The sequence below is a fragment of the Macaca thibetana genome, chromosome 5 (assembly GCF_024542745.1).
Source record: "Macaca thibetana thibetana isolate TM-01 chromosome 5, ASM2454274v1, whole genome shotgun sequence".
NCBI lineage: Eukaryota > Metazoa > Chordata > Mammalia > Primates > Cercopithecidae > Macaca > Macaca thibetana.
Window position 1 is genome coordinate 95408108 of NC_065582.1, and position 24401 is coordinate 95432508.

The 24401-nt window shown below is 33.3% G+C and overlaps 1 protein-coding gene across 4 annotated transcripts in view; it reads right to left on the bottom strand.

The window, feature by feature from the left end:
• The window catches only part of GRID2 (glutamate ionotropic receptor delta type subunit 2), a 1531999-nt gene that overhangs the window by 297712 nt on the left and 1209886 nt on the right, over nucleotides 1-24401 (bottom strand). For all 4 annotated transcript variants that reach the window (XM_050790431.1, XM_050790433.1, XM_050790430.1 and 1 more), the window contains exon 12: nucleotides 5923-6061. In XM_050790431.1, the coding sequence (XP_050646388.1) occupies nucleotides 5923-6061 (139 nt within the window). The remainder of the gene's footprint in view (nucleotides 1-5922; nucleotides 6062-24401) is intronic.

The window sequence follows — 24401 nt, forward strand, 5'->3', positions numbered from 1 at the left end:
ATAGTATAATCATTTAATATGCAAAAATTGGGGGAACGGAGAGAAAAATACATGATGCTGTTTGGTACTATATCATTGAAACTTCCTGTGCATATACAATAATTGCAAAATAAAAAGTTATAAGAAAGTTTGTTCAAATATTAGCAGAACTTGCTGCTTCATGACAGTTTATGGATTATTATACCTTGTCCTTCAACATTTTTTTGTACTTCCTATTTTCTCAAAACAGTGTTTTTTTTTTTTTTTTTTTTTTTTTTTTTTTTGTTGTTGTTGTTGTTGTTGTTTTTACAATCAGGAAAAAAAATGCATTCAAATTGAATAAAAATAAGTCTATCTTCTTTGTTGATGGCTCAAAGCTAAAAGTGAGAGGCAGATGGGGCCCATGAATAGACCTTGAGATGCAACTTTTCTGCAAAATTGCATGTGAAATGCAGCCTAAACAGTCATTTCCAGAATATCCTCATTAATCACTGTCTTCTTTTTTACTTGTTAGCCAGAATGTAGTAAGCCACATCCTCTCTTTAAATATCTTAAACAAAATTAACTGAGGCAATATTCTTACATCCACTACAAATGTAAATGTTAGCCTAGAAATATGAAGTTTCTGAAGCCAAATTTCTAAGTTACCCTTAATCACTTAGTATTATCAAATTAAGTAGCCCTTGAAAAAAGTAGAGACACACTAGTATCAAGTAGAAACATACTAGTTAATTGCTGTAAATATACATGCATTAGACAACTTTAATGGCCTCTCATGCACACCTACATTTTCTCTCTCCCACATGTCCTCCTCTCCACAGATAAAGTTGTCTTTCTACAATAATGCCACTCTCCATTACCTCCAGGAAAAATTCCAAATTCCTTAATAAGTCTTACCATGCCCTTGACGACTTAGTCCCACCTTCCTTTTCTTTACAGAGCATCTGTCACTTGCTACCATTCCCTCTGTCCTCAGGCTTTAGTACCAGATTTGGTGATGCTTGAATTTCTAAGCATAATTAGATTATACTCACCTGTGAACACTTAGAAAAAAATTGCTTGATAATTATTTCCTTTTCAAAATGTAGACCAAGGTGATGGCAAAATCCTGTTATTGATATGCTAGGGAAAAGGGGTTCTTCTTTAGTAATAGAATATTTATGGATCTCTTTTTGTATCAGCTTGGAAAGCAATGTTACCCCAGATTAGTTAGATTCAGTGGCAGAATCAACTCAGTATTTGTTTAGTCCAACCTTAAGCATTATGGAGAATGAAAGCACTGAACACAAAAATATGGTAGAATGTTGGGATCCCTTTGAGTAGATCCAAGTTTAATTGCAGCTCCTGGGAATGAAAAAACTCGAGTTTTATCACCAAAGACCAATTTGATTCTAAAGTTATTAATAACTATAACTGTGCAACCCTGATTTTCCTATAGCTATTTTCACTTTTATGTGAACTAGGTAGCTCTTGAAAGTAATATTACAATAAAGGCAAACAGAACTAATGTTGATGATGCTATTACCCAGTGCTTACTCTGAAGTACCTTCAAAGCTTCACATGCTCCATTTTACCATTGCCACTATTAGTCTAGTTATCAAGAGAAAAAAATTCATTCCAATTTCTAGGTGTTTGAAAACAATTAACTATATGTTGTTACCTCTCAGTGGGAATGAAAAAGCCCAAATTGTCATTAGAGTCTTGTGGAAATGGCATTTTTTTCCTTTAAAAACTGAATTGTGTCATACTCTGTCACATTATATTATATTAAACATAGGACACAGTTTTGATGTGCTGCCCATATCACTGAAGGGATATGAAATTAAATTTATGGGTTATCTTTTCCAAGGAAATTTCCCTTTCAAAACTTTTATTAATAACAAGTGCCAGGCCGGGCGCGGTGGGTCACGCCTGTAATCCCAGCACTTTGGGAGGCCGAGGTGGGTGGATCACAAGGTCAGGAGATTGAGACCAATCTGGCTAACATGGTGAAACCCGGTCTCTACTAAAAAAGTACAACAACAACAAAAAAATTAGCCAGGCATGGTGGCGGGCGCCTGTAGTTCCAGCTACTCGGGAGGCTGAGGCAGGAGAATGGCGTGAACCCGGGAGGCAGAGCTTGCATGAGCAGAGATCGTGCCACTGCACTCCAGTCTGGGTGACAGAACAAGACTCCGCCTCAGAAAACAAACAAACGAACAAACAAACAAACCAAAAAACAAGTTCCAGTTAGATTAGATGCTCATAGATATCTAATTTTAAAAACAAGGTAAAATTTTATGAAACTATTCAGCTTCCGCTAAATAAATCTATTAGATTGCTCCTACCAACCTAGAAGAGTTTCTGTCAACCATCAATTCAAAGAAGCTGATTTCTCTCCCCCATCCCCGCCCCCTCCCCTTAACTGACATTCCTCTAACCACCTCTTCCCATTGTAGTCTGCAGAAGCAACGCTGAACTTCGGTAATGAAGCTATGGTTGGCATGTGTTTTCCAAAGGCACAGCAAAATTGGGATGGAAAAAGTGTACTGACATGCACTGTAGCTTCATTTAGTGATGAGCAAATCTTATGGCTATAAATGATTAAAAAGCATGACATTGAATGCTACTTTGAAAAAAAGTTTCTCTTTTCTAAGAAAAATTAGAATTTTCCCAAAAAACTTCTGGCATTAGTTACAAATGAAACTTTGAATGTTTCCAAGAAACAGTGCAGGTAATTATGTTTACCAACACTGTTGAGGCATGAAATTAGAAGATATCTTTAAATTTCGGGAGGGAATCTGGCTTCTTTTAACTTATTTGGCTCTGATTCTCTCCTTCCAAAATTAGTCCAGTGATAATATTATAAGAAAGTAGAGATTTATTATACCCACTGATGACTTTAATAATGCCAGTTGGCATTGGAAAGGAATAATTTTTTAAAAAATGAATGCTCAGTTACTTTGGGCAGTAGAACTACACTTGAGGGAAACATGATGTGAAATTACAATCTTTTTCCATTAGGTTTTACTTTTAGATAAACCTATGGATGTAAAAATTTGAGACAGGCTTCTGCTCCCACTACTATTGCATAAAAGTCTAGATAAAAACTGGTGCTAGCAAAGTTAGTAATAACCAAATAACTCAGATTTACAGACATCACAAAGTCTGCAACCTCAGAGAAATATCAGATCAAGCGAACAAATTCTAGGAACCACCATTAGATAAAAAAATAATTTGACAGGTAAGGCCATGGATTGGTATCTGATTGATGGGGGTTGGACTCTCAACTCTGACACTTATTGAGTGTGTAATCTTAAGCATTATCCCCCAAAACTCTGTTTCTTCATCCATAAAATGGCAATAAGAGAAGTACTTGTATTATTAAGCTTATTCTGTGGAATAAATGAGATAACACATGTAATATGCTTAACTTCTGGTTCATTATAAATTCTCAGTCAATGTTAACCGTGATTTTTTTGTTTACTATTATGATAGTTGTTCACTGCATAGGATCAGTTATTTTATTTAAAGTTTTTATGATTTATTCATTTAAAAACACTTCAAAGTTAGATGCGAACTACATAAATTTTGAGCTTTAAGGATACCCAAAATGTGACACATTCAACATAATTGATAAGAAATACGTTAATGAAATAAAATACTCAATTTTAATGATTAAGAACTATTTTGCTATTTGCCATTTGCAACAACATGGATGAACTTGGAGGATGTTACACTAGGTGAAATAAGTCAAACACAGAAAGACAAATATTATATGATATCACTTATATGCAGAATCTAGAAAAGTCAAACTTTTAGAAGGAGGAGTAGGATGGTGGTTGCCAGGGGCTAGAGTATAGGAGAAATGGGGAGATGTTGGTCAAAGGGTACGAACTTTCAGAAGATGAACAAGTTGTGGGAATCTAATGCACAGCATGGATGGTGCATTTGATTGTGGTAATTGTTTCACAATATATACATATATTGAATCATCACATTGTATACCTTAAATATGTCCAATTTTTATTTGACAATTAAACTATTTTTCTTAAAATGACTTCTATTGATTGGATTTGCCAAAGTCTTACCCTGAATGGTAGATACCAGTTACAGACATAATTAACTCATGTTGGGATATATGCCTACATGCCTACAACACAAAAGTCATCTAACTTTTGATACTCTAGTTCCTCAGACCAGTTAAGGATTTGGAGAATTTCATCCTTTACATCCCTTAGCAATGGAAAATGCTATCACAAGTTTCTTCTTGTGTTCTCTAAAAACTAAGATCCATACAGAAATTCAAGTTGAAGTGTGGTGTGGGAACTAACATGATGCAGTTAGAATGTAGGCTCAGGAACCAGATTTAAGGTTTGGTCTTTACTTAGTCACTTACTAGCTGCAGACTTTGGGTGAGTTACTTATCCTCTCACCTTTAGTTTTGTCATTTATAAAGTGAGTTATTGATAGTATGTATTTTTGAAGATGATGGTAAGTTTCAAATGAGCTAATGCATATAAAACACTCATCAAAAGATCTGGCATTTTATAAGTGATCAATAAATGTTTATTATTATTTTCATAATTTTACTCATTTCATTGATCTTTTGGCTGGGCTGTTGTAATCATTTTCATATTGCTTAAAGTATGATGCTTATAGGGTCACCAGTATAAGCTTTCCATCAATGGTATAAGTTTCACTGTGTATGATTTGTAATTTATGTCACACATAGATCTGGTTACATGGACAATAAATTGGGAGAATATGAAGGTTCTGTATCAAAGGAATAATCAGAAAACAACTTGAGCAGCAGAATTTGATGAGAGAAACTAGAAACATCATTTTTATGAATGGATAAAATAATTGACTATTATTAGCATTACTAATTGTTTCAATTTGTATAATGAGCAAATTGAAAAAAATACTCTATTTATTTATAGATAATTCTTATTTTTTGGTATTATGTTATAATAGTCTTATGGCTACTAATGAATTTAATTTACATTCTGTTTAAAAGAAAATAACTACTCACATTTTCTTTTCCAAACAAGTTACATTCCTAAGGAATTCCCTGACATATCTAATTATTCTGAATTTGAATTGCCAGCTTTTTGGGAAATGAGTGTTCAACTTTAGGAAAATTCAAACTTATCTTGGGATGAATAAACATTTTCAGGAAAACTTTTCTTAAAACCATATATAGAACATTATGTTCTAATAAGGCAGATATTATACTGTGGTACTGATCTTGTAGCATGAAACCACAAAAGCAAAACTGGCTGTGGTGGATAAAAGACCCTTGGGCTCTACAGGCTCATGGAAATGGCATATGTGAATTGGGAGACACCAGTTTAGGTAACTTTTAGGATTAAGTAAGTGCATCCCACCATTCCAACTGTGGCTAGTAAACAGAAGCAATAAGAATCACATGAAGTATAATGTAATGAAGAGAAAAACAGAATGCGGTTACTGAAATACTATAATTTTCTGTTGATTGCTATTCCCCTACCTTTTCTTTTCTCCCCAATCCCCAATCATCCATCTATCTCTCAAACATCTGTACCTATTCAACTATTTATTCTGATAGTACATAATGGGACAGACTCAAGGCAAAGATTTTCTTTTAAGTATGACTCTTTTTTTCTTCCTTTTCACAATGTTAGCCAGACATAGTCATTCTTCGTGGACATTAAAATTCTGAAGATGTGTTATCCTTCCAGGAAAATGTGAGAAACAACATTCAAATAGTAGCCAAAATTTTATTTTATAAAAAATGCTCTACCAATACTGCATTTTCAGGACTTGGACTAACCAGTGATACTCTGCAGTAAAACAAAATTGATCCTTTACTCAAAGGGAAGTTGTATATTTATTATAAGACACCATATACTTATTCTCAGATAGCTTTGGCCACTCATCATTTCTCATGCTTTGTGGCTAATGGAAACATTGTCTACTTACTGGATGGAACTTTCAATGCGTGTGATAGTGAGGAAAGCGGCGAGGTTTGCTGTATAAGATGAGATAACAATCAAAGCAAATAGCCACCAAGCCCCCATCATCATTCGGGTAGCCAGAGTTGTGTACGGGACCTCTCCACCTGTAGAAAGAAGCAAAGAGATAAAAAAAAACATCAACTAGCATTTATTGAAGATCTGAAGTCATCTATATTCAACACCAAATTAACTTTCAAGTAGTGAGAAATTTTTCTGCTTAACATCAACGTAGATCTCTATATTTTCATCACTCCATATTTAATTCTCTTTTATGAGATTATGAAAGACACGGCCAAAAGAAGCATGATAAATATTTAGTATACCATGTTTAAATGATAGTTCTTCCCTCTTCCTGTTCAACCCTATAATTAATTACCCTTTTATTACAATCACAGTATATGCTTTCTTTCCAAGGGCTTGATTATTCATTAGTTAGGTGATACTAATACTGCTATGCTTATATTTAATGGAAATTTTCAGATTTCCAGCTAAATAAATAATATTGAAATTTTTTTTGTTATATTCTCTTGAAACATAGCTTGTTAATGATCACGGGATCACACATATTAGTGTTGGCTTCAGCATCACATACTTGCTTTGTTCTACTTTCAATTGACTTCCTACTCTTACAGTCTTGTTGCAGAATCCTCTTCTCCATCTTTTAAATGTTGGAGTGTTCTTGGGCTCAGTCCTTAGACTGCTTCTGTTCTTTGTCCATAGTCTCACTCTGGATAATATCAATGAGTCCCCTGACTTTGACTGTGATCTACAGTATACTTCAATAACACTAGAATTTTTATTTCTAGCCCCCTACCCTGACTCTCTCTAGAGAGCTATAGATAAAGGCCTACATGATTCTCACTTGGAATCCAATATGCATCTCTAACTTATGACTTCTAAAACAGAACTCGTTTTATTTTACTCCTAAATTAACTCTCCTTCAAGCCAATCCATACCATGTCAGGGAATAGCACCACTATTTACTTTATTTCTCAGACCCAAAATAGGAATTTTCAAACATCTTCTTCAATAGCAAGTCCTGTCACCTTTACATTCAAATTACATCCCAAATCCTACCTCATCTCATCCTGTCTACTGTTGACACCCAATTCAAAGATGACATCTTTGACTCTACTACTGAATGGCTCATGTGGTTTCCCTATTTGTTTACATTCTAGAGAGTACCACTCCTAAGTCTATTACCATGGTGCTCTTATAAATGAAAATCAGATCAATGGGATTCACTTGATCAAAGCTCCCAGTGGCTTCCCAGGACTCTTTAACAAAATAAAATAAAAAATCTCTACCAAGGCTTACAAGGCTCTATGTATACTCATCTTAGGTCAGTTGTCTGACTTTCTTTCTTACCATTCTCTCAATGGCTTTCTTGAAAGTTCCTCTATAGAGCCATGCCAATATATGTCCCAGGGCCCTTGCATTTGCAAATGGTTATGCCTAAAATTCTCTCCTCTGTAATTCATAAATTCTGTCTTCATTCAATTTTTTTTTCAGATTTCTGCTCAGAGGATATCTTTTTATAAAAATATTTTATCACCACTCTATCTAAAATAACTCCCCACAACCCTACACTGCCAATTTCTTTATCTTTTTAAAAATAACAATGTATTAGGCTTTAAACATTTTTGTTTATTTCTGTCCTGTATAATTTTTGATATAGGAATAGTCCCTGGCCCATGTTAAGTGGGTAATGTTTTTTGAATGAATATGTGCTATGTTATGGACTAACTTGTTTCTCTCCCAAATTCATGTCCTGAAATTCTAACCCACAATATGATTGTTATTTGGAGATAGGCCCTTTAAATAAGTAATTACGGCAAAGTGAGATTGTAAGCATAAAGTTCTAATCTGACACGACTGATGTCCTTATCAGAAGAGGAAGAGACACCAGGGAGGCACATGCACAGAAGAAAGGCAATGTGAAGACACAGAAGAAGGTGAGCATCTGCAAGTCAAGGAGAGAGGCCTCAGGAGGCACCAAACCGGCTGACGCTTTGCTCTTGGACTTCCAGCCTCCAGACCTTTGAGGAAGTAAATTTCCATTGTTAAGCCACTGAGTCTGTGTTATTTTTTATGGCAATATTATTAGACTAATACATGCTATATATGAACTATTAACAGGCCTTCTAAAAGGAGTTAGTTTTATACTCACAGTGGAAATAAATCAAAGAGATATAATACTACATTCATATAGTTCTATCAATATGTGAACAACAACAGGATTTGATTTTCGATTTGCTATAATATCAGGCATATTTTTATTACAACCACTAGTTCTCACTGTGTAATATGTCTAAATTTTATATGTAGTATAAGTACACCCTTTGGTTATATTCTAAGCTATTCCCCTGATGTGTTGTATTCAGAACACGCTAAACTCTGATATCTGGAACACATTTTTCAAAATAAGTTACAATGCATTTTATATACTTTCTTCTTCAAAGCAAAATAAATATTTACCCAGCTTTTGAAAGGTAAAAGCAAAATAAAATATTTATTTTTACATCCATATGAGGATTTTCTGGTCAAAATAGCTAATTGAAAAAATAATAATAAAATGTGAACCAGATGATAGCCAAAGACTAAAAGATGTTAATATGTATAACAAAAGTAGAACAATAAATTTATGAATGAAAGTGCTAATTGGGGTTTCATTTCTATTAAAGTTTTAGCCTTGATTAGAGTTGTTATCACCCACATAAAAGCATACTTGAGTTTTTTCACCTTTGTTATAAAAATTGCAATTCAAGGAGCTCAAATAATGGTGTAGAATGCAAACAAAATGTTATTTGATCATTACACTTAGGAATAAAATATTAAAAGTAATGGGAATCTTGACTTCCAATTTTGGTAATGGTTGGTGGATGAAGCCATTCAGAACAATCCTCCCACTGACAACAGCTAGAAAAATTGAATATATAATGCATTTGCAGAGCTAAAGAGGCAGTAAAAATTTACAGGCCCAGAGTCCTGGAGAAGAAAATAACCCAGAGAGATAGCTTCATATTTGGAAATGCTTTTCCCTGAGGGGCATATGCCAATTTATAAACAGAAAGCTAAGAAACTAACAAACTGAGGAATACTTTAGAAGTATTCAATGGTTAGGTGGTAACAAAACTGGGGTCCAGGACTTGTCAAATGAAGGTGGGACCGAGATAACAAGAAAAATCCCCAAATGATCAGAAATGAAGCCATGGGTCAAAGAAAATCACCAGAGAAATGAAAAGTACTTTGAATAGGATGATAATAAAAATACTCTGTATCAAAATTTCACAAGTTTTGATAGTAGATGTGATGCAGCTGAGTTGTATTGAGGAAAATTGATAGCCTGTAACGTATAAGAAAAGTAGTCTGAGCTACTTATCAAGTTTAAGAAGTCAAAAAAAAAAAATCAGCAAGTTAAATTTAAACAAGGAAGAAAACAAGAGCAAAAATTAACAAAATAGATAAGAAATACAATTAAGAAAGTTGATCTGACAGAAGGTTGGTCCTTTAAAAAGACCAAAATAAGTTGTTGAAACTTATAAGGAAAATAAGTGAAGGCACAAAAATGTAACAGGAATTTTAAAAGCACATTGTTACAGATGTTACAGGTAATAGAAGGATAACTTATGTACAAGTTTATGCCAGTAAATTTGAAAATTAAGATGATATGGACAAATTCCTAAAAAAGTTCCTCCCCAAAGAAATAGAAAATATGAATGGTTTTGTAACTATCAAAGACTTCAAATCTGGAATTAAAACTTACCCATCACAAAATGCAAGGCCAGTGGTCTTACTAACAAAATCTACCAAATATACAAGAGAGTAATTAACTTTAGTTGTACACAGATTCTTCATGAAGTTAGGAAAAAAGCAAGACACTATTCAATCCATTATATAAAGAAAGCACAACTTTGATAACAAAACCTGACAAAGTTATTCCAAGAAAATGAAATTATAGGCCAATCTTTCACATGATTGTAGATTCAAAGATAAATAAATTAGCAAACAGAGAATTGCATAAATAAACAAACAGATCGGGTTTATTATATAAAAGCAAGATTGGTTTGGCATTCAAAAATCGATCATTGTAATTCACTACATTAGGACCAAAAGAGAAAAAGTATATGCTCTTCTTGGCAGATGAAGAAAAGGTACAGATAAAGTTCAACATCCAGTCTTAGAAAAACAAAAACAAAACAAAACAATAAAACAAAACCTAGAAATAACCAGCAAACTAGAAACTTTAAAAAGTGTTTATTATTTTTATGAAGATTACTTCAAGAAAATCTATATCAAGTATCATACATACTAATAAAATAAAAATTTTTGACTGTCTTAAAGGATACAAATTGCTAACATTTCTATTCAGCATTGAATTGGAGTTGTGCTGGACTCTGTAGTCCAATAAAAAAATTAGAAAAAAGTATTTAAGAATTGGAAAGAATGAAACAAAAGTTATGGATTAGTGACGGTATGAATGTGTATGTAGAAAATCCAAGAGAACAAAATTAATAAATTATTTATCAGCTTGCTATGTTACAGAATTAATGTTCAAAAATAGATTATATTTGTATGTAACAGCAACACTTACAACATAGGATTAAAAACCAGATATCATTTGCAATAGCATTAAATGATCAAATATCTAGGAACAAACTCATTTAAAGATATGAGAGACCTCTACATGAAAAACTATAAAACCATTTTTTAGTAAAATAAAGGAAGATATAGCATGTTCATTGAGAGACTTAATACTGTAAAGATATAAATTCTCCTCAAATTGATCTATAGATTCAGTCAGTGAATTTCCAGTTAAAAATTCCAGGTTGTGCGTATGTGTGTGTGCACAAGTAAATGTGCTTGAAGCTGAATGTAAAGTTTATATGAAGCTGCACAAGGACAAAATGTGTCAAGATACTCTTCAAGAAGAAGAAAAACCTGGCTCTTGATGACTATAGATTAATATAGTAATTAAGACAGTGGGTTAGTTGTACAAGGATAAACCAAATAAATCAATGAAAGTTGTCCATGCATACATAGGCACTTGATTTATACCCAGCTTGCACTAAAGTGTGTAGTATAGAGAAAGGGAGGTCTTTTCATTAAGTAGTTCTAAGTTAATTAGGTATATGTATGAAAAATAATGAAACTTGTCCCTTAACTCATACTGTACACAGAAATCAATGCCGTGCAGCCTATAGATATACATATAAAAGGTAAACAATAAAGCTTCTAGAAAACTACATAGAAGAATATAACCACAAGTTTGGCTAGAAAAGGATTTATTAAACACAGCACAAAATGCATTAACACAAAGAAAGGATTGATAATTTGACTGCAATAATACTTCGTAGTTAAAAAGATATCATAAAGAGAGTGCAAAGACAAGCCGCAGTAGAAGATATTTATAATACATATGCTTAACAAAAAATTATCAATAAATATTAACTCCTATAAATCAACAAGAATAAATGAGATGACAATCAGAAAAATGGATAGGGGTTTCATAAAAGAAGAAAACCAATGGCCAATAAATATATGAAAAGGTAGCAATCTCATTAACTATTAGGGAAATACAAAATAAAAAAATACTACTCCACAGTCACCAGAATGATTAAAATAAAAAGATACACAACAGCAAGTGTCGGCAAGGACATGGAATTATCAGAATGCTTGTACCCTGTTGTTGGGACTGTAAATTGGTTCAGTCAATCAATCTGATAAACAATCTCTGAAAACTAATTTATGCATATCTTAGAATCCAGCAATTTCCCCCCTTAGGTACATACCCACTAGATGAATGTACATACCAAGAGACAGAAATGTTAGTAGAAGCATTGTTATAACAGTCTAAACTGGAAACAACCCAAACATACTTTGAAAGTAGACTAGATACCTCCTTACATATTTTAAGTTTGGCCTCAAGGTTTCTTCATGCATAGTGAACTGCGACCTAACCAGATGTATAAACAGATTGTAACCTACTGTTGTACCAATCACAGAGTTTCAGCCAACTATAGGTGACCAACTGTTCAAACTGTGTTCAAATAAGGCAAATGTGGAGCTGTAACCAATCCAGCTGTTTCTGTACTTTACTTCCATTTTCTGTATGTCACTTTCTTCTTTCTGTCCATAAATACTATCTAATCTTGTGGCAGACCCCAGTTGCTTTGAACCTATCTGGTTCAAGGGGCTCCTCGATTCCTGAATGGCTCTTTGCTGAATTCAACTTTGTTAAATTTCATTCGTCTAAAGTTTTTCTTTGAACACAAACAATAAAATATTGCACAACAATGAAAACAAGCAAATCTCAACTTATACACAACACTATTAATGCGTTTTACAAACCTAATGTTGGGTAAAATAATTCACACTGTATAATAATTGTTCAAAAGCAAGTAACATGAATGGCAGTGCTGATGATCCCATGGGTGGTTACCTTTGGGGAGAGTGAAAAATGATTGAGGAAAAGGCCATGGGGGCTGGGTCACTGGTAATGTTCTATCTTTTCCTAGGTGGCAATTATACAGGTGGCCCATTGCTGGTAACTCATTGAGCTGCACCATTTGTTATGTACTTTTCTGTATGCAAATAATACTTCACAATTAAAAACTAAACAAGAGAAGAAAATAAGGAGAATAGTGAATTTAATGATGATATTTGTTTTTTCCTTTTCTTAATCCACAATTAGAAAAAAAGATGCATTTTCATAGAGTCAGGATGCTGGAAGAGATAATTAGGTAAAGGGCAAAACAATTATGTACCAAATAAAAAAAAAAACATAATCTCACCTTGCTAAAAAAATATTGTAAAAATTAGCCTGATACTTTATGACACTTCAGGGTGTGCAAAGGTCTGATTCTGAAGCTGGGTATTTGGATTCCTATAACCCCTGATGAGTTTAAAGTACTCTGCTAAAGCATGAAAAATTTTTATTTTCCAAATGACCCCTCTGTTTTAAGGAAAATCTTCTTCACTGGAGTTTCATTTTGATGTGATTGTTTCACCACAAGAAAAATTACATTAGCCTTGCTACTGTATACATTAGCTTACTCATAAAAGTTGTTAAAAATAAGCAATTTATTCAGGCAAGTTTGGGAAATTTGATAAATCCATCTGAGTCAGGCAAAAATTTGTTGTTCTAAGTCTTAGTCTGTGTGAGTATATATGCATCTTTGTTTCCATGAAATATGAAAAAGTAATTAATTGTTGAAGAGTCTCCAATTTGTTTGTTTGGTAAATCTACTTCTTATGGGTTTAAAGACTCACAACATTTTTAATTTGTAATCTGGAATGATGGGATTCTTTTATAAATTATGGTTAGAAAAAAATGGGAGAAAACTAATTAATACCTTTTTTTAAAAAATAAACCTTCCTTTTTCAAGAGTTGGATATTTATTGGAAACACGTTACTAACAAAATGGCTAAAAACTCATAGCAAATAGAAAATTTTTATTATTTGAGCTGACTGAATAGTTCATGTAAACTGATCAATTAAAATATAAATAAATATTAGAGTGTTTTATACTTACAGAATCACAATGTAGACAAACAAAGAAGTATATTGTTGGAATTTGTGTGGAAGTCATTGCCAGCATAAGCATATTCTACATTTCAAGACAGGAGGAGATAATGTATATATCATCTCTGAAATGCTTCATTTAAGCCAGTCACCTTTATATAAGTATTTCTTAAAGTTTATTGATAGGCAAATTGAGAGAGACTGTGACCATATCTGTAAATGTTTTATTTTTTTGGCAGAAGATGTGGGGGTAATAAGGAAGTGAACAAGAGATACAAGTGCGGTTTCCTATTGTCCACAGGATAATGGGTTCACTATATTAACCCATTTGCAAGCTAGGGCAGATTTTCTACAACATGACATGTCTATCATGGGTATAAGAGATGGCTTTTAGTGGTAGGGAGAGACAGCACAAAAATCATATCGTGTTACAGTGAGAAAGTTGTTCCATTTACAATTACCTTTTAGTTTGTATGTATGTATGTGTGTGTGTGTGTATATATATATGTATGTATGTATTTATTAGACTTTAAGTTCTGGGATACATGTGCAGAACCTGCAGGTTTGTTACATAGGCATACATGTGCCATGGTGGTTTGCTGCACCCATCAACCTGTCATCTAGGTTTTAAGCCACTCATGCATAAGGTATTTGTCCTAATGCTCTCCCATCCCTTGCCCCCCAACCCCCGACAGGCCCCGCTGTGTGATCTTTCCCTCCTTATGTCCATGTGTTCTCATTGTTCAACTCCCACTTATGAGTGAGAAAATGCAATGTTTGGTTTTCTGTTCCTGTGTTAGTTTTCTGAGAATGATGTTTTCCAGTTTCATCCATGTCCTTGCAAAGGACATGAACTCATTCTTTTCTAAGGCTGCATAGTATTCCATGGTATAAATGTGCCATATTTTCTTTATCCAGTCCATCATTGATGGGTATTTGGGTTGGTTTCAAGCCTTTGCTATTGTGAATGGTGCTGCAATAATCATATGTGTGTATGTGTCTTTATAGTAAAATGATTTATAATCCTTTGGGTATATACCCAGTAATACCATGGCAAGAGCAAAGCCTCAGATAATAAGGTTCTGAAATTTTGATTTTATTTTTACAAAGAAAATTTAAATCTCAAACTCCATTTGGCATTCAATGGAACTAATTTGTATTCAATAATGTTTCATTTACATTAAATTTATTTTATAGTTATTTTCTATTGAATGCAATGACATTACTTTTAAGTTGTGTTAGTGAATATTACCATTATTAACAATAATATAAACCCTTCTGTAATCTGAATTTCAAGCATTCCAATCTCCTATGCCATCTTCAAATTTTTGAGCTTCCTCCCTCCATCAAGCCTGCAGTCCCTCTGGGATCTAAGACTCACTGACCCTGCTCATTTTCGCTGTCACTCTCCACCCTCCTAGACACACTTCCTTCTTAAATTTAGTAATTGAAACGGAACCACAAAAAATGAGATTCTGAGATCGGATTGCTCCCATATCTATGTAGCACATACTGATGGGAAATGGAACTGTGACAATTTACAGCCTGTGGTTACATTATGATTGTTTAAATAACTACTAGTGTTGGCATGGAATGAAGTGCAGGTGGAATGCAAGACCATGGCAATAATAGTGATTTTGAAGACTGTGGTTCCAGCTAACTGCTCTGAAGCCTCCAAATGAATACAGAGTGCAAATGAGAAACTTAAGGCCATGAACGCTCAGCTCAGAAATAAGGTAAAATTTTAATGTCTTAATGGCAGCTTTGAAGAATTCTCTTAATCCTGTAGTTTTAGGGTAGATACTGCTGAGGACAAGATTAAGGCATGACTGTAGCACAGTTTAATTGCTGATTAAATCTTCCGCCATATAAGATATCTCATGCATTGATAAGAAATTTGAACTTTCAAATTCTTCTGAACCTCCTTGTTATTGGAAGCAACCTCTCATCACTTCTGAGGGAATCAGTCTTCTTCTGCACAAATGCTTTTCAATAACTTGACAGAGGAAATTTCACAGATCTCTTTTGGACTCACCACATTACTCCTTATTGCCTCCATGCTACAAATTAGGTCCCAAAATAATTGAGTCAGAGAAATATAAAGCCCACTTACAAAAGTTTACAGCAAATAGAATGACATTAAGTCTCTATTAGGGCAAATATATTGTCATGGGTGGTAATGATTTCATATTTGGGATTTAATGTGCTGACTTGATACTTGGGCAGGGGGTGGTGGTAATTCATTAGACTGGCTAATTAAAGAATGAACCAAAAATGAATGGAATTTGAAAATAACCTATATACAACCTCCCTGGTCTACTGTAGAGATTCAAGGAGGTGGGAATGTTGGAATGAATCTGTTCCAAGAAACTTGGTCACCTCTCTTACATGAGAGGACCACTCCCTACACACAGACATTAAAAAAATCACACGGAAGGGGGTAGAACACAAGCATCTCTGAAGAGTTCTGTGTTCCTGTCCTCTGAAGTCTCAGCTAACAATGCTGAGAATGCTGCAATAAATTGCATTTCTTGATCCAAAATGAAAGCAGTATCCCAGGTAAAGGCTTGGTGTGGATGACTAGCTATAAGAGATGAGGTAAAATTACTACAGTGAGTCATGGCTGTTTATTAGTGGTAATTGAAGTGTATTGATCTTCAGAGGACTGTAGAAATAGTTCATTGATCACAGTGACCTTAAAGATAAAATAGGTGCTTCTATTTACATGGTTTACATAATATACAACCTATTAATCATAGGTTACACTTTATAAACTGTTAAGGTGCTTCTTGATATGTATGGGTAGAAAAATCCCACATCTGAGGGCAGAAACCTAGCCTCAATTGCTGAGTGGGAATTTAGAGCCTCTTAGTTCCCAGAACTAATCCAGTGTATATATTCAGAAGCCCAATATTGAAGAAGGGGTCAAGGTAGCATTTTTTGATATGTCCTTTTTGGCATTTTTAATGTGATTTTCAGTAGTAAAGGTCAGATCAAACCTACAATTTTGTATCCTATTTACTACATCTTCAATGGCTGAATGATATTTCTCAGTCAGTTCTACTATAGCTTATTTAAATATTCTCCTAATTTAGAAAAGTTGGAGATTTTTTTTCTATCACATATTACATTGCTAAAAACATCTTCAAACATGTAATGTTTTAAATATTTCTTATTCTCTTTTGACAGAATCCATGAAGAAAAGGTATTTTGTGAATGAAGTTATAAGTTATATTTTTTATATCTTATACAAGTGAAAAGAATTTTCAAATACATTTTATAACATGATTTATTGAAAAAATAGTGATAGGTAATGTCATTTCTCTATTTTTGCTGTGGTTCATTTTAGGTGTCAACTGGATTCAGGAACAGACAACTGGTAAAACGTTACTTCTGGCTGTTTCAGTGAGGGCTTCCAGAGAAGACTGGTGAGTGACTCAGTGGACTGAGTGAGGAAGATTCACCCTCAATGCAGATGGGCACCATGCAATCAGCTGGCGGCCCAGATAGAACAACAAAGGAGAGAAAAGGATTTCTTCTCTCTCTGTCTCCTGGAGCGAAAACACAGTGTTTTCCTCCTGCCCCGGGACATCAGGACCCCTAGTTTTCTGGCCTAGGGACTCCAGGACTTACACTAGTTCCCCACCCCATCCCCACTCACAGGTTCTCAGGCCTGTGGCCTGGGACTGAGAATTACATCACCAGCCTCCCTGGTTTTGAGGCTTTTCTTAGTGTTTCAGAATCGCTAGGTTGCAGACAGCCTGTCACGAGAATTCTCAGCCTCCATAATCATGTGAGCTAATTTCCCTATTAAATCCCCTCTCAAATATCTATATCTACATCTACATCTATCTATATATAGGCATATTCGTTTTATTGAATTTCACTTTATTGAACTTCACACAATTTTTTTTTTTTTACAAACTTAATTTTACAAGTCGAGGCTTTGTGGTAACCCTGTGTTGCAAAGCACCATTTTTCCCGCAGCATGTGCTTACTTCATGTCTCTCCATCAGAATTTTTTAGCAATAAAGTATTTTTAAAATGAAGGTACATATATATTTTTTAGATATAATGCTATTGGACACTTAAAAGAATATAGTACAGTGTAAACCTAACTTTTATATGCACTGGAAAATTAAAAAAGAATTGTGTGACTCACTTTATTGGGATATTTGCTTTACTGTGGTGGCAAACACTGAACCTGCAATATCCTCGAGGTATGCCTCTATGTATCCTATTGGTTCTGTCTCTCTTGATAATCTGACTAATACAATTGTTATTTCAGTTGGTTCTAAATGACTAAATATTGTTATGGACTGGTTATAGGTCTATTTGCAAATAAGCAAAAGAAGGCTACAAGGCATTAGATCATGTAACTGAAATGGAAATTTCCTGTAGACTCCTCTGACTTAATATTTACATGTCATAGTCATTATAATACACGTAAAGCTTATAAATAGCAGTTTCTTCTTTCCATCACTTTTACATTATTTGTGCTCTTCTAGTTTGAAGAGTTCCATGCTGGGTGAATAATGCATTTCAGTTTTAATATATTTTAATGTTAATAGTTAAAATATTAAATATTTATATTTAACATTAACATAATGTTAATTTAATATTATGTAGTTAATTATATAATTTAATATTTTATATTTAATCTACTTTTAAATATATAGAGTTCTTTTATACATACAAATGCCATCTATACATATTTACTTGAAATAAGAATGTTCTGAGCAAATAAAAATACGTTATTTCAACATTAGAACTTCCTACAGAAGGAGATGATCTTTATAATTTTTGAAACTTCACTTAATACAAGCAGTTAAGATTGTTTTACCAGACCCAATACCATAAAATATTTCTGATGAGCAGATATGAAAAATGCTAAATTAAAAATTATAATTAAATTAAATGGGTGCTGGTTACCACACATAAACCTTACACGCTGATTTTAACTTTTAAGTGCCAATTGCTATAACTCATATCAGAAGTAAATTGAATTGTATTACACAAAAATGTATTACTTGGCAGCTTCTTACTTTCACAATGTTTTTGTTACTCTAGCCTATATAAAATTCCCACTGTTTCTAAAGAGCTAGGGAAAAAAAGAGCCCATTGAATATCAATCACAGATTTCAGGTTTCCAGTTTGCAAGGTGGGTTACATTATAATTTGACACAGTTGTATGTTAACTAATAGTACAAAATATTGAGGTAAGTGCTGCATTGAAATATAAACTCTCAAGTGCAATGTTAAGAACATATGGGTGAGTAATACACATAATGTTTACCATAATTCCCCACCACAAATTGATTAACTTTCCTGTCTCCAAGGATAGTGGCAGTGATAGCATTTAGAAACCCTTTTTGTAAATTCTATCTCTAAGTCTCATTTAATAAAACTTTTTATTCCTTCGTTGCACTAATTGCTTTGCATTCAGTTCTACTGGACAGTCTGATCATAGCATGAATGAAATGCACTACATCCATTGAAAGTAGCTTGTTATACAAGAGCTTTATTGGGTCTGGCAAATAAGTTTTCCAGAATATTAATTAACAAAGTTCTTTTTTATGGGGCTGCTAAATCCATTTTGAATTGGTAAGTTTAGTCTTTTATAGATTCTGAAATGACATCAAAATTAGAAGTTCTTTTATATGTTTTAAAAGAGTATTTCTAAACAAGCTTCTGAATGTCTGAATGTCTGAGATTGAATGTTTTGGTTGAAAGGCTTGGTAGTATTTGTGGCTGTTCATTGAAATTTCCACTAATTCATAGGTTTGCATCTCATAATATTAATGGACAAACAAAACAGGTTTAGCACAAAGCAGAATGGGTCAGTGCTGTGACTGAATGACCCTTCCAAAATTCATATTGAAATTTAACTGTCATCGTGACGATCTTAACAGATGGAATCTTTAAGTGGTGATTAGGCTATAAGGGCGGAGCCCTTATGAATAGATTAATATCATTATTTTAGGAATAGGTTCATTATCACAAGTGCAGGTTTTTACAAAAGTGAGTTCAGCTTTCTCTTGTTCTCTGGCTACTTCTGGAAAGTTATCTGGCTCTCTCACATTCTCTTGCCCCTCTGCCTTCCACCATGAGATGATGCAGCATGAAGGTGCTCACCAGATACCAGCACCTTGATATTGGACTTCCCAGCCTCCAGAACTATAAAATAAATTTCATTTATTATATCATGCCCACTCTGTGACATTTTGTGATAGTGAAACAAAATGGATTAAGACAGTCAGTCTGCCACATATCTTCCTTATATTTCCCATTATTTTTATATGCAACAAAAATGTATTTGTTTATTTCTTTTTCTGTTCTCTTTTCCAGTATCTATCATAACTACCTTCGTAAATGTTAATGATAAAGATAAGACTATATCTTCAGAACACTGATATGAGGATAAGTTTCAAAGATGATGGAGGAATATATCCTAAACACTTATTGACTCCCAGAATATTTCCCATCACATGTATTGTTTCCACTAGGTAGCATTTTGTCAAAACCACACACATATATTTAGAAATATGTTCAGCTTTTGTATTCATGCTCTTATATCTGTTCCATTTTGATATTTTAGAAGTTTTGTTAAAAAATAAAAGGGAGAAACCAAGTAGCCTAATTCTGTCTTTCCTGGTTTGCCTTTAGATATGCTAAATATTTTATTAGGGTGTAAGGCTAGGATTCTGGAAAAAGGCTTAAATGTATAGTAAAAAGCATTTTCTATCTAATATTACAAAATTAAAACATTTGAAAGTTTAGAAATTCAACTGAAAAGAGGGAAAGATATCCAAACAAATCCCTTAATATCTTCAGAAAGCTTTCAGATAGTATGATTGAGGGATACACTGCAATTTTAAAAGACAATTTATATATCATCTGTATGTTCTTCTCACTTCCACCATATCTAACACTTCATGTATTTTTTATATATTTTCTGTGTATTAAATTACTTGATTTACACTGTAGGTGTTTTGTTTTCTACTTTTAACACATCATTTTGTATCAATTGCCTATTTGCTCACCAATAAAATAACCAACCAACCAAAGGAAGAACACAATGCATGGCCTGAATAAGGAATACAGTATGATTCTTTACATATATACAAATGCTACTTTGCAGAAGGTCTCAAAAATTATTCTCTTTCCTTTTTATACCTTTTTTTGACCTACTGATTTTACTATAGACCTGGCAATGAAATGAGGGCTGGGAAAGGCACTGAAAGAGGAAATATTGTCTAGATGACTACTCGTTTGTCAAACAGCATGAAGCAAGATTGCAGTTGAGTCAGAACCTGCCACTCTCTAGTGATGTATTAGCTTTTAATGTCTTAAAATAATTATAGTGAGGCCTAAGCCACTATATAAAACCACTATATAAATTCTAGTGCCATTAGCAACCCCATTTTTCAGAGATTCAATCAACCAGTAGTTCTGAGGAAAATTGCACCCATTTTTGCCAGTCCCAGAAGCATGAAAGTTCAAAGGGTAAGCAGCAGTTGTCAACAGGAATCAAAGTGAAATGGATCTCAAAGTGAAGTTTTTAATTTGGAATTTCTCAGGCTGGTTACTAAACTAAGCCTTATGCATAAGTATGTCATTTGTTCTAAAAGGTCAAAGAATGCCAATACATTTTCAATCAGTTTTAATGATAAAAGGGCCAAAAGTAAGTCTAAAATACATTTTTAAGCCTCCAAATTGTCATTTAAAACCAGCAACCTGTTAACCACCACTGGAGATTAGTTTTAAATTAAAATGACTTTATTGAGCATACATTAGATTTATAATTTGATGGAGAAAAAGGGAATCATTTAACATTATGAATCTAGTCTTACAAAACAATATCAGCTTTCCTAAGTTTGAATTTTCCCTTCTTCCATAATTTTCAGTTTTACAGAGCTCTTATGCTTAAGTTCTTAGGAGGGTATCAAAAAGATTTGAAGATAAAAATTGATTCTATTCTGATTCCTTTTCAACATATTCTTTTGAATAAGAGATTTAAAAATGGTAAAATAATTTTTCCAGTAAGTTCTTACACTTCCAATTTAGAGTTTCTGGAGTCACTGAGTTAGGGACTTGAATTGAACTGATGAGCAACAGGAAAATCAGGAAACAAGGTTATTTTGCTGGGCTGAAGCAGTAAATCAAAACCATGGATGTAACAAAGAGGAAGTATGGTCAGGAAGGAAGGGGATCAGGGTGAAGTTGCAAAACAAAACAAAAAACTTGTTAAACTCAGATCAAGATTAGAGAGTTGGAGACTACAAAGCAAAGGTCAGGAAATAAAATACGAAAGCCTCTATTTGCTAAGCATTTACTAAGGCATTATGCATTGTTTTAAGTGTTTTGGAAGTGCATTCTTATTTAATTTTCACAACAGCCTTACGGTGTGACTAGAAAAGCAATATTGGGTTTCCTAACCCAAGATGAATATCATAGAGGAGTGGGAAATAATACAATATATGATCACAGGCTATGATAGGGAAGGGAGAAAACCAGGCAGGGAGTAACATATGTCAGAGAATTTAAGAAGCCTCCTGGTGTCTCCGCCTCCCAGTACATGCACCACTTCTTCCACCAAGGGTTCTGATTTATTATTTCCATTTTGTTTTCTCCCTCTATTCTCCTCAATGACTAGAATAAATAGGTTTAGATCATGGGCTTCCTACACTAAAAATTTAGGGCAGGTTCAAGCAAATAAATTTAAAACAAACAGAATAAGAGTTTATCTATAAGACTCAGAAAAATTCCCCATTATTTTGAGTTGGAAATAATTTCCTAAGACCAAGTTATTTAGACGGTTCTAAAAAGCAATCAACTTAAAACATAACCAATATAATTAATTGATGATCTTGGAAGATGTAAAGAAAATAGAAGGAAGGTAATATTGCAATGACAAGATATTCTAATAACAAATACATAAGAGAATTAATAGGTGAATAATTCTGTCCTCAGAGTTGTTCTAGGAGGCAGGCTGTGATTCTACGTATCTTAACTTCATGTTCTTGTGATAACTCAACAAGTGTATCTGTCATTTCTCTATTTTAACAGTAGTATATAAACTTCTAATTGAATCATAAGAAAATCCTAAGCACCCAGTATTGGAATTATAAATTGTTTTTATATTTTCTTTTTTAATTACTTAGGCAAATAACTTTTTACGTAATCTTACATATAATAGATTATATGCTAGTGAATAGCTCTTTCAATGTATAAATTGTACATGCAAACAAAATGGTGAGTTACTTTTTTGCTTTCCTTTCCCCTAAAGGCATTCATTCACCCTGCTTCTCTGCATAAATTTATTGAAAATAGAAAAAAAAAATATGTATTTGCTGCTTTTTCCAAGTTTCACAGACTTAAAATTTTTTTCTATGCACATATGGCAATACACAAGAGACTCTTATAATATTTGAAAATTCAAGCTGCTATTCAAAAAATAGACATCTCGGGTAGTTTTTATGTGAAGATATTAACTGAGGAAGCAATATGAATTAGTTATAGCCTTCTTGCATTACGTGGTATCATTTTATACCTTTATAAACACCAACAACACACATATAAAGGTTCGAGCTAAATTTCAGTCTGCCTTTTGTCTGTGTTTTTAACATTTACATTATCAGTAACAAGTTTCAAACATTTTTGTCCAAATGATTTAGGTAATTTTTAAGGTGTGCAGAGTTCTCATGTTTTATGTCCAAGTAGTTTCAACTGTTTGAATATATTTAAGCTTCTTCTCAATATCTAGTGGGATAAAGTAATGTAAAGCTGAATTTTACATTATTTTAATTTACAATTACTTTTCTAAATAAATATTTTTAAAGTCTATTAAAACTTATGTGATTTTAATTGTTGAAATGTAAAAATATGAAGTATGGTACAACGTTTGGCTGAAAGTATCATGTCTTAGATGCATACATATCATTTAACTCAGAAGCTGCATATCTAGGATAGTTCCTTCAGAAAATGACCATGGATGTGCACAAAGATTGAACCACTAGAATGATTATTTATAATTGTATAAACATGTAATAATAAGGAAGTTGGCAAAGAAATTGTATTTATGTATACACATACATACAAATAATACAGTCTTATATAGACAACAAATAATGCTACAGGAAAAAATAGCTAAAGAAAAAAATAGTTGTCAAGGATGTACTAGTAATTTAATTTTAACAGCATTATGTGCAGTATGAAACCACTGTTGCATACATATTAATATATTTACGGTTTTTTGACACCCCTTCAGGCACTAAGTCCTGTCGTGTGTGTTTCTGCTTTATTCTCTTTTCTATTCCTTCTTCCGTTTTTGTGGTGGTAGTGGTGGTGGTTGATTTTCCAGCTTTGCATTCCTTCAGCTATTCTACTTGGACAGTCTCATAACCTTCAAATCATGCTTCATACTGTCTCCAAAGAGTTCAGTTTTAAAACATAAATTTTATTAGGCCAGTTTTATGATGAAACATCTTTAATAAATATCTATCTTCTGTAACATAAAGTCAATTTTCTTTGTGTTTTACCTGAGCATCTCTGTAATCTGGCCCCTAACATTTTCTCTGGTCTTATCTCCAATCTTTGTTCCATTCATATGCAAAAATGGCATCCTCACAGTGTTTACCATCTTAAACTTTGAAATGTCTGGAATACTCCTTTTCCTCATTTTTATCTGATAAGTTTATTTTTTAAACTCAGGATAAATAAGGAGAATATCTACCACATTGACCATTTAACTATGTGAATGAAACGCTCTTATTGTTGCTTTAAATAAAGGAATTATATACTCAGTAGTATTTCATATTTTTAATGTATATGGATTAAGTCTAATCTAACATTTCTTTAATTGTGGTTAAAAGTTATACCCTGAGAGATCATTTGCTGATAAAATTTTAACTTTTTTT